Source organism: Oncorhynchus clarkii, chromosome 20 (genome assembly GCF_045791955.1).
Source record: "Oncorhynchus clarkii lewisi isolate Uvic-CL-2024 chromosome 20, UVic_Ocla_1.0, whole genome shotgun sequence".
In the NCBI taxonomy this organism is placed as follows: Eukaryota; Metazoa; Chordata; class Actinopteri; order Salmoniformes; family Salmonidae; genus Oncorhynchus; species Oncorhynchus clarkii.
In genome coordinates, this window is record NC_092166.1 from 18982682 (window position 1) to 19001221 (window position 18540).

General features: G+C 41.9%; 1 protein-coding gene across 1 annotated transcript in view; it reads left to right on the plus strand.

The window, feature by feature from the left end:
• The window catches only part of LOC139377313 (double-stranded RNA-specific editase B2-like), a 37698-nt gene extending 21527 nt beyond the window's left edge, over positions 1 to 16171 (plus strand). Inside the window, exons 2-10 of the mRNA XM_071120332.1 lie at positions 3883 to 3972; positions 4281 to 5497; positions 9569 to 9692; positions 12664 to 12832; positions 13687 to 13838; positions 14012 to 14180; positions 14293 to 14474; positions 15063 to 15241; positions 15884 to 16171. Of these exons, the coding sequence (XP_070976433.1) occupies positions 3883 to 3972; positions 4281 to 5497; positions 9569 to 9692; positions 12664 to 12832; positions 13687 to 13838; positions 14012 to 14180; positions 14293 to 14474; positions 15063 to 15241; positions 15884 to 16171 (2570 nt within the window). The remainder of the gene's footprint in view (positions 1 to 3882; positions 3973 to 4280; positions 5498 to 9568; positions 9693 to 12663; positions 12833 to 13686; positions 13839 to 14011; positions 14181 to 14292; positions 14475 to 15062; positions 15242 to 15883) is intronic.
• Positions 16172 to 18540: the final 2369 nt, after the last annotated feature.

Here is an 18540-nt window from a genome sequence, read left to right on the forward strand (position 1 = left end):
CTCTCCTTCCAGTTCTCTGCTGCCAATGACTGGAACGAACTACAAAAATCTCTGAAACTGGAAACACTTATCTCCCTCACTAGCTTTAAGCACCAGCTGTCAGAGCAGCTCACAGATTACTGCACCTGTACATAGCCCATATATAATTTAGCCCAAACAACTACCTCTTCCCTTACTGTATTTATTTATTTTGCTCCTTTGCACCCCATTATTTCTATCGCTACCTTGCACATTCTTCCACCGCAAATCTACCATTCCAGTGTTTTACTTGCTATATTGTATTTACTTTGCCACCATGGCCTTATTTTTGTTGCCTTTACCTCCCTTATCTCACCTCATTTGCTCACATTGTATATAGACTTATTTTTCTACTGTTTTATTGACTGTATGTTTGTTTTACTCCATGTGTAACTCTGTGTTGTTGTATGTGTCGAACTGCTTTGCTTTATCTTGGCCAGGTCGCAATCGTAAATGAGAACCTGTTCTCAACTTGCCTGCCGGGTTAAATAAAGGTGATAATAAAAAATAAAAAATGTACAACATTAACCATGTCTACACTGTATTTCTGATCAATTTAATGTTATTTTAATGGACATTTTTTTTGCTTTACTTTCAAAAACAAGGTCATTTCTAAGTGACCCCAAACTTTTGAACGGTAGTGTATTTTTAAAATATAATACCTTCTTCATGGACTACAGTATTCTCCATTATTCAACCTGGGTCCTATCCTTTAGGACCATTCCCCTGTAGTCCCACAGGGACGTTTAACACATTACTGGTGCAGCAGTGCTATGGGATGGTCTGGGTTGTTACATTACTGGTACAGCAGTACTATGGGATGGTCTGGGTTGTTACATTACTGGTACAGCAGTGCTATGGGATGGTCTGGGTTGTTACATTACTGGTACAGCAGTGCTATGGGATGGTCTGGGTTGTTACATTACTGGTACAGCAGTGCTATGGGATGGTCTGGGCTGTTACATTACTGGTACAGCAGTGCTATGGGATGGTCTGGGTTGTTACATTACTGGTACAGCAGTGCTATGGGATGGTCTGGGTTGTTACATTACTGGTACAGCAGTGCTATGGGATGGTCTGGGTTGTTACATTACTGGTACAGCAGTGCTATGGGATGGTCTGGGTTGTTACATTACTGGTACAGCAGTGCTATGGGATGGTCTGGGTTGTTACATTACTGGTACAGCAGTGCTAGCAGTGCTGCCTCACCACCACCTAGCAGCACTGGGATTTACCTGCTGCCTCACCTTCACCACTTTTGACCAGGGCCCAATATCGGGAATAGGGTGACATTTGGTATGCACATAGAGTCTGAGAGAGAAAGAAGATCAGGGGAAGTAGGAAAAAGAGGTGGCTGGATAGTAGGTCATATCCAACGTTTGCACCAGTTAAACTTAAGCTTAGACACAGAAAACCCCGCCTCACCAACAACAGCATGTTTTTATTACTGTCATTTTCACAAATGAAAATTCAGATTTTTGCATGTCAGCAGACCTGATAAACTAATAATTATATTATAGAAAGGAAATTGGATAAATAATGCACATACTTCACTGTGACACCTTGCAGTTCCTGTGAAATTTGAGTAAATTAAATGCAGAAAAATGAAATGGGAACCAAAAACACAGAGAAAATTTGATGTAAATGCAATGATGTAATTCTAAGGCTTTTCAACTGGTGCGGCAGGGGAAAGTTGTACTTTGCTCTTTCCTGACCCTCATTCTTGCAGCCTATGGTGTCATTTACTCTGAAATCCAAAATGTATAACTGTATTTTGTCACGTAGCTGCTTAGCTAGTATCTCTCTCTGAACTCCATCATTGTTAACTGACTTGATAGAAGAGAATACAAGCACCAAATTGTCAGTTTGAAAGCCAAACACGCTAGATAGAACTCTAGTCTCAATTATAAAGAATGTGAGGGTTAATATGAAGACTAGATACAACCAGTAATACTATAAGCCGACAGTAGCCTAGGCATTTAGCTCATCCCCATTCTGGGTGGATTACTCGTGCATTAGCAAAATGTGTATTAGACTGTGCCTTTAGATTTAATTCAGGTTAATCTGACTATACCCTCACAGGAAACAAGGACTTAACTGTATATACTACCTGTAAGAGTTTAAGCTTAATGCTGTTAAATACAGTATACAATATTGAATACACTAAATACAGTACAGTGAATTCAAGGCAAACGTCATATTTCTAATGAAACATTTCCCTGCTGCGTAATACAATACCTCAAAGACACTGCACTCTAGAAAGTAAGTAAGGCCCCTTACCACCTTGAAGTACAGACATGTCAGTCGTTCTTCACCATAAGTAAGTAAGTTTGATTTGATTTAATTTGAAGTTCCCGCTGTCCTCCACCTGTCAAACATCTCGGCCTAGCCCTATCTCAGATATTTCTGGAGATAGGATCCCCTATTATTCTCATCTTGTGACAGTCTCCTAGTTGTTATGTTTAGTTATAGCTATGAGGCTGAATTGACATATTTCTCTCTCCCATGCATTGCCTTCTCAACCTAATGAAATGGCACCATTTGTTCCTACTGTAGGGCACTGTTTACACTTTTCATAATTTATCATCACACGATCACAGCTCCACAAACCCGAGGCTTCATTGGAGAATCATATTATGTACATTACATGTTAAGGGTAAAATCTGATATCACATCATCATATTCCAGTTTGATTATTTTAAAACTCCCGAGGCAAACTTGGTTAATCCCGTCATTGTTAATGAAGCATGTTTAATATAATAATGAAATTAGGCATGGCAAGGAAAGTGAAAAGCGCCCGCTTCCCATCCAATGTGTGAGGCCTGACAGCTTTGGATAATCTCATTTGCTAAGCATAATTTAAAATGTTTTGTGTGATTTTCTCTAATGCGTACTGTCTTTCCTCAAGGGCAAGAACATGCTGAACTTCTTGGACAGTTTATAGCTGATGGTAGCTACAACAGTCACCAATGTTATCCATCTACAGAAGTTAAAAGAATTTGAGAACATTCCAGATGCAATATTATAATACACATCAACATAATACATATATTGTACATATATTGTACATACAATATAAGTACATACAATATAAGTAATATACAATATAAGTACAGTGGACCATGGACCCCTTTTTTTTACCACCCTGTGCTTTTAACTTGAAAATTCATTTTGTTCAACTATTGGTCACTAAGGTGACCCACAATTGTCATCAGCATGCGATTCTTCCTTCTATCTGGTAAGATAACACATCTGCTCAAAAGAAGTGTGAGCAGATTGACAGTTCTGTGTCTATTAACAAAGCATAATTGATAAAACAAACAAATAAACTGCTTGGTTGTCCATACAATCTGCAAACATTTAGGAGACAACTAGGCTACATAAAACTAGTTTGATTGGCTGATTTGTCTTAAGGGATTCCATTAATGGGACACAGCCCCTGTGTGTAATCCTCTGGTCTTATCGGCCACACCTTTCAATTTCTCCAATTGGCTCTAAACCTGTGTTTTGTTTTCTCTCTATCCCTTCAGCCAGCATAAATCTAATCGACATTCAGATTTACACATTAAGTTTGCAATTATTACCATAAAAGTGTTTCAGTCCATTTCATAACTTTTATTGTATTTTTTTCTGGAAGTAATATTTGGGGTCTGAATATATGGAGCTCGATATAGATCATACAGTAGAGGTATTTCATATGTACATTATATGAATCTATATCTAATTCTCTTCCATCATGACAACAACTATTTTGGAGATGACATAATGGTGCTGTAATCCACTCTTATGTGGGTTAACATATCTGGGGTTTTGTCGTGCTTTGTGTGAATTCCCCAGTAACTGCTCGTCTCTGTTGTGTTTCAGAGAGAACAAGCATGTTGTCATCTTTCATTGGCCCCATGAAGTTTAGAGACATTGGGACAACAACATCAAGAGACCGTGGAGACACTTCAAGTCAATTATTTATATATTTCCCTTTCCATGCTATTCACTCACACCACATTTCAATCAGAGTTGCACACCAGAAATGTATCAGTTTATCAATTCTTAAAGCTTTAACAAGAGAAAGGTATTGTGATTCATTTGAAAACAGCATCACATTTTGTAAAAGCAGAATATTTCAGGTCATCCCATCCCCGTAACCTTTTGCTAAGCTCTCCCATATCCTGTAGTTTACTTTTCTTGAAAATCTCATCAACAAAATGTGACAAGTCATAAAGGTTTCCTCAACTATGTTTCTTCTGGACTTGATTCGGGAACAGGTACCAGCAGTGTTGAGGTGAAGGAGAACCGCGACAGCAGAAACCAAGTGGACTATTCCACCATACTACAACCTGGACATCATACATCATCAGCTCTTTGCACTGACATCTCCAAAAGAAAGACGACAGTGGACTGTACCCTGGTACCTACACATCATACACCAGCTCTTAACACTGACATCTCCAGAGGGCTCTCCAGGACCACTGCTCTACAGAGGAAGCAGCCATTGGTGGAAGGAAAAGACAGGCTTCTCTACGAACTCCAGTTGATTTGTAAGAGGACTGCCCATTGTCTCACGTCAGATAGCGCCACGACTCCGTCTGCACGGTGGGTTGGGGGACGAGCGTCGCATGGGAGTGATGCCACCTGTCAGAAGACAATGACAACTTCCTGGTCTGGCACAAAGAAGAATGCCCTGGTGCATTTGAATGAGCTGAGACCAGGTCTACAGTATGAGATAGTGTCTCAGACAGGGCCAGTTCACGCCCCTGTGTTTGCTGTAGGAGTAGAGGTCAACGGACTCAGGTTCGAGGGCCGAGGCCCCACCAAGAAGAAGGCTAAGATGAGGGCAGCAGAGCTGGCTCTTAGGTCCTTCATCCAGTTCCCCAATGCCCATCAGGCTCACATCACCATGGGAAACCTCAACTTCATCAACACCACAGCACCAGCAGACTTCACCTCAGATCAGGCTGATCTCGTCCCCGACACGCTCTTCAAGGAGTTTCAGCCAGAAGCACAGGAAGACCAAATCCTTAATCACAGAACAGGGGGAAAGGAGTTGCAGTTTGAGGAACCACCAGCACAAGGACAACTCTACAGAGCAGTGAAAAAAGGACAGGAGTTGCTCTCCAGTATCTGTAACCATGGGAGACTAGTGCGCCTGACCCTTGATCTGATGTCCTCAGCCAATCAGAAGAGGCAGAGGATCGGTTCCTCTATCGTTGGGGAACTGAGGCCCGTGGCTCTGCTCAATGAGTTAATGCCAGGCTTGAGGTACGTCTGCCTGACAGAGAGAAAGAAAGGCAGGCCGATCAGGAGCTTTGTGATGGCAGTACGGGTGGATGGAAGAGTATTTGAGGGCTGTGGGCGCAGTAAGAGGCTGGCTAAAGCCTCAGCAGCAGCCTCAGCCCTACAGGACCTGTTTAACATCAGTCTGGGTCCTGAGAGGAGCATCAGCAATACTGCCAGCTGGGCCAAGAGCGCACAGCTACCTCAGGTGAGTACCATTACGAACTTAAAGGGATACTTCGGGAGGCCCATTATCTACTTCCCCAGAGTCAGATTAACTAGTAGATACCCATAGACTTCCTGTCATTGCTCTTACTTCCTTCATACAGGATGTAGAGACATAAAAATGATATCCACAAGTTCATCTGACTCTGGGGAAGTAGATAAGGGTTCTGAGCTGGAAGGGAAATTCTACTGTTTTATATTGCTATGGGAAGATAGAATTGTTAATCTTGCAATCGGTGTCAAGCCTGTGTATTCAATTTTGACTGATATTCAGTATTTTCTAAAACAAAGATAATGTTGAGATACAGTGTTTAAATTAGCTGTAAATTGGATATAACAATCACAGTGCATTACATTTTTTATTATTGCTTTCATTCACATCCTCCTTGAAGTGCTCAGGTTGAACAGGGTTTTTGGACATATCCAGTCCTTTGTCTCTATTGCTGCAGTATGAGCATCCATCCCATCTTTTAAATGGTCCTACTGAATCTGTCTGAGGTGCTCTGACTGCCACCAAATGTAGTGTATCGTATCAATATGCCTTCCATGTCCAGGAGCCTAAGGACTAACGATGTCCTGTCCTGCATGCCCAACCACAGCAGCTAAACAACCCTGTTATGTCTGTCTGTCTGTCCTCAGAAAATATTTTGCTGCTATGCACACATAAAAAATACAATAGTATACTATGGTATAAATACTATAGTATTCACCATAGTGTTTTTGCAGACTTTACTGTAATATTCACTGTAGTGTTTTTGCAGCCTAAAATCTGCAGAAAGACTACAGTGAATACTATAGTATTTACTGTAGTATACTGTAGTATTTACGGTTAACTATAGTATAAATACTATAGTAAAATAACTGTAGTATATACTAAAGTAATTAATGTGGTGTTTTTGCGGATTGCAATATACATTAGTATTTACTGTAGTGTTTTTGCTGAATGTAATTTAGTGTAGTATTTCATGTGGTGTTTTTACAGACATTACTGTAGTATTTACTATAGTGTTTTTGTTTTATTATCTTTAACATAGAAGTGGAGGATTTCTCCTTGAGGATACTCAAAAAGCTAATTTTCCTAAACCTGTGTTTTTGCAGACATTACTGTAGTATTTACTACAGTGTTTTTTTTGCAGATAATACTGTAGTATTCTACTACTACAACATTCTGTAGTAAGTACTACACATGATCGAGGGATACTTCAGTGTGTACTACAGTGTATTACAGAATTCTATACTAAACTGTAGTATTTTTTGATCTGGGTGCTTTCAGAATGTAAGACGATTTGTCCCAGAAGTTTAGTTCCATGAGTCTGACATGTCAATGGAAAGGAAGGCAAGCTTTACCATGATGGAGAGGTTGTCCACAAGCCATAGGCTCTTGTTTGGCTACTAGCAGACAAACTGGCTCTATCTCAAATAGTCTTTCCTTGATTCCTTGTATCCTATCTCCTCATCTCCTTCTCAAACGTATTGGAGGAGAAGATCTAAAATCCCTCCCTTCTGAACTTCTTCTCCAATTCGAGAAGGAGGTGAGGAGAGAGGATGCAAGGAATTGAAGAAAAATACATTAGAAATCAAATCAAATCAGACTTTATTTGTCACATGCGCCGAATACAACAAGTGTAGCCTTTACCGTGAAATGCTTACTTACAAGCCCTTAACCAACAGTGCAGTTCAAGAAGGAGAAAATATTTACCAAGTAGACTAAAATAAAAAAGTAATTATAAAAAGTAACACAATAAGAATAATGATGCTATACACAGGGGGTACCGGTACCGAGTCAGTGTGCAGGGGTTCAGGCTAGTTGATGTAATCTGTACATGTAGGTGGGGGCGAAGGGACTATGCATAGGTAACAAACAAACAACGAGTAGCAGCAGTGTACAAAAGGGGGGGGTCAATGTAAATTGTCCGGTGGCGATTTTATGAATTGTTCAGCAGTCTAATGGCTGGGGGTAGAAGCTGTTGAGGAGCCTTTTGGTCCTAGACTTGGCGCTCCGGTACTGCTTGCCGTGCGGTAGCAGAGAAAACAGTCTATAACTTGGGTGACTGGAGTCTCTGACAATTTTATGGGCTTTCCTCTGACACCGCCTATTATATAGGTCCTGGATGGCAGGGAGCTCGGCCCCAGTGAAGTACTGGGCCGTTGGCACTACCCTCTGTAGCGCCTTACGGTCAGATGCCGAGCAGTTGCCATACCAGGCAGTGATGTATCCGTTCAGGATTGCATCACCTGGGTTTTTGGACACATCCTGGGTTTTTCATCAGACGAATCCCTAGCCCTCCAAAAAGTGCCTCAAAGTCAGGCATCTAGCTAGACACCTTAATGAACATTATCATCACAGCCTATTAGTGATCAAGGAGGAGCCCCAGACTGAAGGAGATTGAAATTAAGAGCGGAGGAGGTGTGAAGAGCATATTAATCTGACAGATAATTATTTAACACGCTCATTATGCATCATTACACATGACCTTGTGCATCCACATTTAGACAACATATTTCCTTTCCATTCATCTCTCCAAGCTTGATATCAGGGGATGGGTGGGATGATAACTTGAATTATTATGTATTGTATGAATTATGTAAATAAAGTGGATGTGTTAGCCTATTAATTATTATTGTTAATCAACTAGCTACTAAATATTGTCAATATCTCATTATTCTGAGATATACTTACCATATAATGCTCATGTAATACTGTATGTCCAGTATGTCTCCCGAGTGGCACAGCGGTCTAAGGCACTGCATCTCAGTCACTACAGTCCCTGGTTCGAATCCAGGCTGCATCACATCTGGCTGTAATTGAGAGTCCCATAGGGCGGGGCACTATTGGCCCAGCGTCGTCTAGGGTAGGCCATCATTGTAAGTAAGAATTTGTTCTTAACTGACTTGCCTAGTTAAATAAAGGTCAAATATATATATATAGGAAATAGGTTACCATTTAGGATGAACCCTGTGACAGGTTTCTTCTTTGTCAACTCTCCCTGAGACATCTTTTTTTATTCACCATTTAGTTAACTAGGTAAGTCAGTTAATTAAGGATCCACCCCTTCTTTTCAATTCTTGCCTAAAATGACATACCCAAATGTAACTGCCTGTAGCTCAGGCCCTGAAGCAAGGATATGCATATTCTTGATACCATTTGAAAGGAAACACATTGAAGTTTGTGGAAATGTGAAAGGTATGTAGGAGAATATAACACATTAGATCTGATAAAAGATAATACAAAGGGAAATCAAACCGTTCTTTTGTATTTTTTTTGTACCATCATCTTTGAAATGCAAGAGAAAGGCCATAATGTATTATTCCAGCCCAGGTGCAATTTCGATTTTGGCCAATAGATGGCAGCAGTGTTTGTGCAAAGTTTTAGACTGATCCATTGAAATATTGCATTTCTGTTCAAAATTGTGTATCAAGACTGCCTAAATGCGCCTAATTTGTTTATTAATAACTTTTCAAGTTCAAAATTGTGCACTCTCCTCAAACAATAGCATAGTATTATTTCACTGTAATTGCTACTGTAAATTGAACAGTGCAGTTAGATTAACAAGAATTTAAGCTTTCTGCCAATATCAGATATGTCTATGTCCTGGGAAATGTTCTTGTTACTTACAACCTCATGCTAATTGCATTAGTCTACGTTAGCTCAACCTTCCCGTGGAGGACCTACCAATCCTGAAGAAGATTTATTAAGAACAAATTCTTATTTACAATGACGGACTAGCCCAGATGACGCTGGGCCAATCGTGCGCCGCCCAATCACAGTCGGATGTGATTCAGCCTGGATTCAAACCAGGAACTGTAGTGTAACCTCTTGCACTGAGTTGCAGTGCCTTAGATCACTGCACCACTTGGGAGCCCCTATATAATGCACTACATTTGACCAGAGCCCATATGGGATAATGTCAACTATTATCTGGTTGTTTTGGTAGGTAAATGTTTGTTTGATCCACTATGTGGATGTTTATGTTTATGTGGATGTGAAAATAGATGTTATCTTGGCCGCTGTCTGTCTGATTTGACAGTGATCCATCCACTTGTGTGATAACAGTGCTTTGCAGAGTATATCTTCCACTTGGTGAGAGAGAAACACAGTGAGCTGGCTGACTGTTGCTGCACTCCATCCCAGTCGCACAGGCGTCACAAAGTACTGGCAGGCATCGTAATGACCAGAGGTAGGCTATGGACTGTGTTCAAATGGCACCCTATTCCCTATATATACAGTTGCAGTCAAAAGTTTGGACACACCTATTCAGTCCACCTATTTTCATTATTTTTACTATTTTATACATTGTAGAATAATAGTGAAAACATCATAACTTTTAAATAACAGATATGGAATCATGTAGTAACCAAAAAAGTGTTAAATAAATCAAAATATATTTTATATTTGAGATTCTTCAAAGTAGCCACCCTTTGCCTTGAAGACAGCTTTGCACACTCTTGGCGTTCTCTCAACCAGCTTCATGAGGTTGTCACCTGGAATGCATTTCTATTAACAGGTGTGCCTTGTTTAAAGTTAATTTGTGGAATTTCTTTCCTTCTTAATGCGTTTGAGCCAATCAGTTGTGTTGTGACAAGGTATGGGTGATATACAGAAGATAGCCCTATTTGGTAAAAGACCAAGTCCATATTATGGCAAGAACTAGAGGTTGACCGATTAATCGGAATGGCCGATTAATTAGGGCCGATTTCAAGTTTTCATAACAATCGGAAATCTGTATTTTTGGACACCGATTTGGCCCAAACATTTTTTACACCTTTATTTAATCTTTATTTAACTAGGCAAGTCAGTTAAGAACACATTCTTATTTTCAATGATGGCCTAGGAACAGTGGGTTAACTGCCTGTTCAGGGGCAGAACAACAGATCTTGCAACCTTATGGTTAACTAGTCCAACGCTCTAACCACCTGCTTTACATTGCACTCCATGAGGAGCCTGCCTGTTATGCAAATGCAGTAAGAAGCCAAGGTAAGTTAATCGGTATCGGCTTTATTTGGTCCTCCAATAATCGGTATCGGCGTTGAAAAGTCATAATCGGTCGACCTCTAGCAAGAACAGCTCAAATAAGCAAAGACAAATGACTGTCCATCATTACTTTAAGACATGAAGGTCAGTCAATACAAAAAAATGTAAAGAACTTAGAAAGTATATTCAAGTGCAGTCGCAAAAACTATCAACTGCTATGACGAAACTGGCTCTCATGAGGACCGCCACAGGAAAGGAAGTCCCAGAGTTACTTCTGCTGCAGAGAATAAGTTCATTAGAGTTAATTGCACCTCAGATTGCAGCCCAAATAAATGCTTCACAGAGTTCAAGTAACAGACACATCAACTGTTTAGAGGAGACTGCGTGAATCAGGCCTTCATGGTCGAATTGCTGCAAAGAAACCACTACTAAAGGACACCAATAAGAAGAAGAGACAGACTTGCTTGGGCCAAGAACCACGAGCAATGGACATTAGACCAGTGGAAATCTGTCCTTTAGTCTGATGTGTCCAAATTTTAGATTTTTGTTTCCAACCGCCGTGTCTTTGTGAGACGCAGAGTAGGTGAGCGGATGATCTCTGCATGTGTGGTTTCCACAGTGAAGTATGGAGGAGGAGGTGTGATGGTGTGGGGGTGCTTTGCTGGTGACACTGTCAGTGATTTATTTAGAATACTAGCATGGCTAACACAGCATTCTGCAGCGATATGCCATCCCATCTGGTTTGTGTGGGACTATCATTCGTTTTTCAACAGGACAATGACCCAACACACCTCCAGGCTGTGTAAGGGATATTTGACCAAAAAGGAGGGTGATGGAGTGCTGCATCAGATGACCAGTCACCCGACCTCAACCCAATTGAGATGGTTTGGGATTAGTTGAACCGCAGAGTGAAGGAAAAGCAGCCAACAAGTGCTCAGCATATGTGGGAACCCTTTCAAGACTACTGGAAAAGCATTCCAGATTAAGCTGGTTAAAATAATTTCAAGAGTGTGCAAAGATGTTGTCAAGGCAAAGGGTGGCTACTTTGAAGAATCTCAAATATAAAATATATTTTGATTTGTTTAACACTTTTTTAGTTACTACATGATTCCATATGTGTTATTTCATAGTGTTGATGTCTTCACTATTTTCCACAATGTAGAAAATAGTAAAAATAAAGAAAAACCCTGCGCAGGTTTGTCCAAACTTTTGACTGGTACTGTATAATGCACTACTTTTAACCAGAGCCAATTTGGGATGCAACCATGATGACACATTTCATTGACTTTTAATATGGTAGTAAAATATTCAACAAGTCCAATTTTCAAATGGTGCATCTCTCCCTATACAACTGTAGATACCAGCAGAAGTCGTAAATTAATCAAAAGACTCTGAATATAGGTCTGTATAGAGCACAGTAAGCCAGTCGACTGGGAGTGCACATAAGAGACTTCAGTTGAAGCCAGCATGGGAAACTCTCATTCAAAAACATTAGAGCTCCCCGGATCTAATAGAATACCTAAAAACGAGAGCGTGGGCACAACCATAAATTAGAATGAATTACTTTCTATTCATTCTATTTCTATGGGCACCGTGCTTCCCAGGTATTGCTGCCCCAAAGGGCAGTGGTTCCAATAGGAATCCCTGCCAGCTCATTCATATAGAATTCCTCACAGGAAAATAAGCAGTTGCTCAGCTTGCTCTGCAACACAAGATGCAGCTTTATACCACTACCATTGATGAGATAAGACTGTCATTACGTCTTTGTAAATATTTCATGAGGTGCTGTAACAAGACAACAATATAGTAGGAGACTGGTGCATTATGTTCTGTACTGTTAAGAGTAATTTCTTATTCAGAAGCCATTTATTTTGCCATCTTAGTCTATTACAGTAATATTTTAATTAGATGAAGTTCTTTGTAGAGAGAGCCAAATTACGGTAACTGATATTCAAAAAGACAAGAGTTCCCAAATGTCACCCTATTTGATTCCCTATGTAGTGCACTACTTTTGACCAGGCCCCATAGGGTCCAAATAAGTAAAACAAAAAAACAGTGCACTATATAGGGAATTGGGTATCATTTAGATACTCACACATCTATTGTATAGGTGTACTGTGCTGATTTTTGTTTGTTGTTGGCTAGTAAGAGGACCTTTTGTCTCCCATTATGGTCAGGTTTTGATCTGAGGCGTGCCCAGGTGGTGTCTTTGGGGACAGGGACCAAGTGTATCAGTGGAGAGTGTGTCAGTGACCAGGGATGGGCGGTTAATGACTGCCATGCTGAGGTCACCACCAGGAGGGCTTTCCTCCGCTTCCTCTATGCCCAACTGGAGCTTTTCCTCTGGTAATATACTGTATACATACTGTCATACACTGTATCTGTACACAAGGGTTGCATTCCAACTAGCACCCTATTTCCTATGTTGTGCACAACTTTTGATTAGGGCCCTGGGCTCTGGTTAAAAGTAGTGCACTATAAAGGGAATAGGGTGTATTTGGGGATTCAATCAAGGCCTTAGCCCTGAGGATGAAGTTGAAGAATCTTTGCTTTTGTACCTTTGAATTGAAGTTACAAGTGAACAATGTAATATCAGCTATTACCTATCTGCACTGATGTTTTGGTGCCATTTTAAAAAGTATTCCCACCAACGTCAAGTGCACAAGGATGATTGAAGTAGAGAAATGTTGAACGTAAATATCCCTTTTAATCTCAAAATATCTTTATTTGGGTGATTAGGCGACACACAGGGGCGTCATTTCAGCTAAACCTAGGGTACGACAAAGTGACAAGGGCGCTGAGGGGGGGTGAGCCAAAGCCATTTACTACAGTCATCTTTACGTGTGAACTGTTTTGAGAAAAAGTTGCGCTGTTCCCTGCGAGATTCCCTAAAAATACCCCACTTCAATCCAGCTACGACGAAGTTGCGAGTTCCGTTCTCTGCAGCAGAGTCGCATTTTCCAAATGACTAACAGCCTCTCCTCTCGCTCCCGGGCGTCCGCATGGTCCTAAAATCAGCCACTAATTCCGCTAAATTGCATTTGCCTTTCAATCAGGATTGCAATGATTTTAGTAGCCTATTTTAAATTGTTGGTGTTGAGCTAGGCTATTATACCCAATTAAGGCCCCTGGCTATACGTTACCTCTTCTTAAAAAGTTCATACTCAAAATGATCATAACAACATCATTTCCTTGTTTAGCAACCGGCCAGGCAGTTTGGAGCAGTCGATTTTTGTGCGAGACAAAGAGTCAGTATACAGACTGAGAGACGGTATTCTGTTCCATATGTATGTGAGTTCATCGCCCTGTGGGGACGCACGCCTCAACTGTCCCTACGAGATCACAGCTACACGTAAGAAATATTGACATTTGTTAGTTGATTTTATTTCATTCATACTCACAGTCAACAAGACTGAATTATGCGGAATGCACAGTTACATAAAGACCATACTTTAAAATGCTCCACCTGTCTGTACTGTGCTTTGTAGAGAAACTTAGCATTATATCAATTGTCTCCTCTCCCAGACCAGAGCGGGTATAGATTTGTGAGGAAGTTGCGCTGCCATCTGAGGATGAAGATGGAAGGCGGTGAGGGTACACTTCCTGTCAGCGTACTGAGAGCCAATCAGAAATGGGACAGGAGGTTGCCGAGGGAAGCTCCCGTAACCATGTCCTGCACAGATAAAATTGCCAGGTGAGCTCCAGATAGACAGTAAGAACTTTCCCACTGATTCACAAAAGTATAACATACTGTATAAAAGGGGGCTTGTCTGCTTGGTCTCTAGCCTCATTGTTTGTGTCTCCAGGTGGAATATTCTAGGTCTCCAGGGCTCTCTCCTATCTCACCTGGTGGAGCCGGTGTACCTCCACAGCCTCACAGTGGGCAGCCTGTGCCACACGGGTCACCTGGGAAGGACCATGGCACGACGCATGGGGCACATCGCCCCTCTGCCCTCGTCCTATAGACGCAACACGCTACTGCTCGGCTGTAAGTCACGCCCCCTGCCCTCGTCCTATAGGGGCGGCAGGTTAGTGGTTAGAGCATTGGACCAGTAACCGAAAGGTTGCAAGATCGAATACCCGCGCTGACAGTGTAAAAATATGTCATCCTGCCCCTGAACAAGGCAGTTAACCCACTGGCCATCATTGAAAATAAGAATTTGTTCTTAACTGACTTGCCAAGTTAAGTAAAAATAAACACAATAGACTGCAAGTCATGCCCCCTGCCCTCGTCCTATAGACACAACAGGCTTTTCCTTGGCTGTAAGTCACCCAGATATAAGAGGTTGCTTCAGATATTTAGGTTCACGTTACATGTCCATGAGTCAGTTCATTTGGCAGAAGACTACTTAGTGTTAGAGACTTGACAAAGATAAATGTTAGGAGGAGGCCTGGTGGAGATGTTCCCTACCAGGACAAACAGCCTGTTCTTCCAGACACTTTTCATGGTCTTGTCTCTTCCTCTAACGTTGTGCCTCTATTCTGGCATCTGAATAGGCATGTTAAGTACGTACCTGCCCCTCCTCTCGGGTCTCACTGAGTCCTGACCCTAGTCTGGTCTCTGTGTGCTCTCCAGGCCTCAGCAGCAGTGAGGGACGGCAGCCAGGGAAGTCCCCAAGCTTCAGTGTGAACTGGAGTGCTGGAGATGGAGAGCTGGAGGTGGTGGATGTCTCCACAGGCAGGAAAGACTCAGGGACACCATCCAGAATCTGCAAGAGATCCTTCTTCACTCGCTGGGAGAGACTACACCACCAGGTTAGTTATGCATAGTGAAGCTGTAGATTGCTTCCCAATTGGCACCTATTCCCTGCATAGTTGACTATTAGGGTAGTTTGACACATGTACAGTATGTATTGGATAAAGGTATTAACAAATTATTTGCTTACTGCAGATAGTAGAAAAGATCAATCTTCATTAAAATGCAGATGTGATCCATCTTTCTGTGTCCATCTAATGCTAATTATTATGACAATGTTTTTAAAGTACAGTTTCATTTCCATCGTGAAATTAAATATGTATGTGGCAGCGCGTTCCACTGTTCCAAATGGCAGCGGTTAAATTTTGATGACATTACAGAGTCATAATTATTTAGAAAAGCATTTGAGTAGCTTCCCACAGAAAGGCTTCCTGCACTCAGTATCACATGCAAGAATACACACAGTCATCTAAAAATCCATCCTGGCTGTAGTCCATTAAATATGTTTTTGTAGAGAGGGAGAGAGACAGAGCAATGGGGAATATAAAGCAAAGTCCACAGAATGTTAATTTGTTTGGTGAAATTTAAATGGAGGAGATAGCCCAGCTGTTGAAGTTTGCAGTTTATGTTGGCTCATTAGTTTTTATTCTGTCTGGGTGGTGTATTTTATTAACCCTTTCTTACTGTCTCCATCTACTCAGCTTAGCAGTCCAGGAGGAGTATTGGATGCAGAGGAGGCCCATTTTCTTATGTCAAATAACACAACGACTCTGTCTGCACGGTCGGTTGAGGGAAGAGTATCGCCTAGGAGTGACGCCACCTGTCGGAAGAAAATGGAGGAGGCCATGAAGACGTACTGTGGAGCTAAGATGGCAGCAGGGGCCTACCAGAGAGCCAGGCAGAAGTTTGTCGTCTCGCTGCAGGAGGCAGGTCTGGGCATCTGGAACAGGAAACCACCAGAACAGGAGCATTTCCAGAGCAGGGTGTGAGGGGCTCTTCTAGAAGAAGCAGTCCAGGGAATTTTCTTTAGCCAAATTCCCTCTCACACACACACACACACACACACACACACACACACACACAGTTCCAATCATGGTAACTAAGAGGTTGTAAAATACAATGTCACCACGATAGGAACAGCACATACAGTGCCTTCGGGAAAGTGTTCAGACCCCGAGACAGGATTGTATCGAGGTACAGATCTAGGTAAGGGCACCAAAAAATTCTGTAGCATTGAAGGTCCCCAAGAACACAGCGGCCTCCATCATTCTTAAATGAAAGTAGTTTGGAACCACCAAGACTGGGGGAGAAGGGCCTTGGTCAGGGTGGTGACCAAGAACCCAATGGTCAACCTGACAGAGCTCTAGAGTTCCTCTGTGGAGATGGGAGAACCTTCCAGAAGGACAACCATCTCTGCAGCACTCCACCAATCAAAACTTTATGGTAGAGTGGCTTGACGGAAGCCAACCCTCAGTAAAAGGCACATGACAGCCCGCTTGGAGTTTGCCAAAAGGCACCTAAAGACTCAAAAACAAGATTCTCTGGTCTGATGAAACCAAGATTGAACTCTTTGGCCTGAATACCAAGCGTCATGTCTGGAAGAAACCTGGCACCATCCCTATGGTGAAGATTGGTGGTGGCAGCATCATGCTGTGGGGGTGTTTTTCAGTGGCAGGGACATGGAGACTAGTCAGGATCGAGGCAAAGATGAATGGAGCAAAGTACAGAGAGATCCTTAATGAAAACCTGCTCCAGAGCCCTCAGGTCCTCAGACTGGGGCGAAGGTTCACCTTCCAACAGGACAACGACCCTAAGCACACAGCCAAGACAACGCAGGAGTGGTTTCGGGACAAGTCTCTGAATGTCCTTGAGTGGCCCAGCCAGAGCCCGGACTTGAACCCCATCGAACATCTCTGGAGAGACCTGAAAATAGCTGTGCAGCGACGTTCCCCATCCAACCTGACAGAGCTTGAGAGGATCTGCAGAGAGGAATGGGAGAAAATCCCCAAACACTGGTGTGCCAAGTGTCATGACTGACTTGTGAGGTATACAATGGATCAGATCAGCTTGGCAATGGCTGACAATAACCAGACCTTCTCTCACCCGCAGAGGGGAGGAGGGAACTGGTGTGGGAGTTTTGACACCTCCACACCCGGTCGTAAATTTAAGAAGAAGAAGACCTTCTTTCTCCCCCTTTAGTGTCGACCAAAGGAATGTCTTTGTGTCACAGTCTGTTCCTGCTGAAACTCTAACACGGTCAAACGTGGATAATGGAACAATATTTCTAACATAACAATGTGGGGAATGGTCAGTGGGGAACTATGGAAAACCAATGTAATATTGGTTTTCATTTTGTGATGTCATTAAAAAACTGTATGGATGAAATACTATAACTTGGAAAGTATGTCCTCTTTATCTGTCAAGGTTTCATCCAATACATTGTGCATTTGATATGGTCAGCGACTTCAATGAGTTCCGATGTTTTTTCATCCAACTTGGTCATTGTGTTCATTAATTGGATCGTCTTTGGTCTGCAGCATTTGGACTAGAACATTACTGCTTTGAGGGTTGTTCATCAAAACTGCATGCATATTATCAAGTTGCAAGACCCTGTTTGTAGATAAATCGTCCGATTTATCTAGTTTTGCGTGGACTTCATTGTATTTAGTTTTGGCTAAATTGAGTTGTTCCTGTAGAAGACGATTTTGTTGAAGAGTTTGTGCTCGTCCGTCGTCGTAAGTTTTTGTCATTACTTTTATTTGTTCAGTTTTCAAACGCAGTTCCACGGCTAGCAGTATTGTTCCCTTTTCTGCTTTTGTCATTAGTTTCCCGGTTCTCTCCAGCTGTCCCTTCATGTCAGCCGTTTCCCGTGCTTCTGCTGTGCACTGCGGTACTGGACAGATGTCAATCTCTGCTGGCGGCCATACATCAGGGCTAAACTGGAGAGAACCTTTACAGGGCCTGTGTCTGATGATCTATTTGGGAGGGTGTCTGTCGCAATTTCTGCTGTTTTCTTGCGTATGTCATAGTTTGGGTTTATATCGCTGCTGAGGTCAGCGATCAATCTATCTATGGGTGAGGGTTCACTGGGGGGGTGGGGGGGTGAGTCGTTGGAAGCTGCAAAAATGATTTTTATCTATCATCAATGTGGGGGTTGGACGACAATGAATTTGCAAAAGCTAATTTAATTTATTAAGCAATGTTAATGATTAATCATACCTGATTAACCTGAAAGCGTTCCTGTATCTAGGTTAATGTGGAAAAGTTTAAAATGTCTCATTGGTTGGAACAAATTAATTTGGTCCTTATCCAAATGATCAACCTGGTAAAATGTTTGTTTGGCAATTTAACTTCCTTG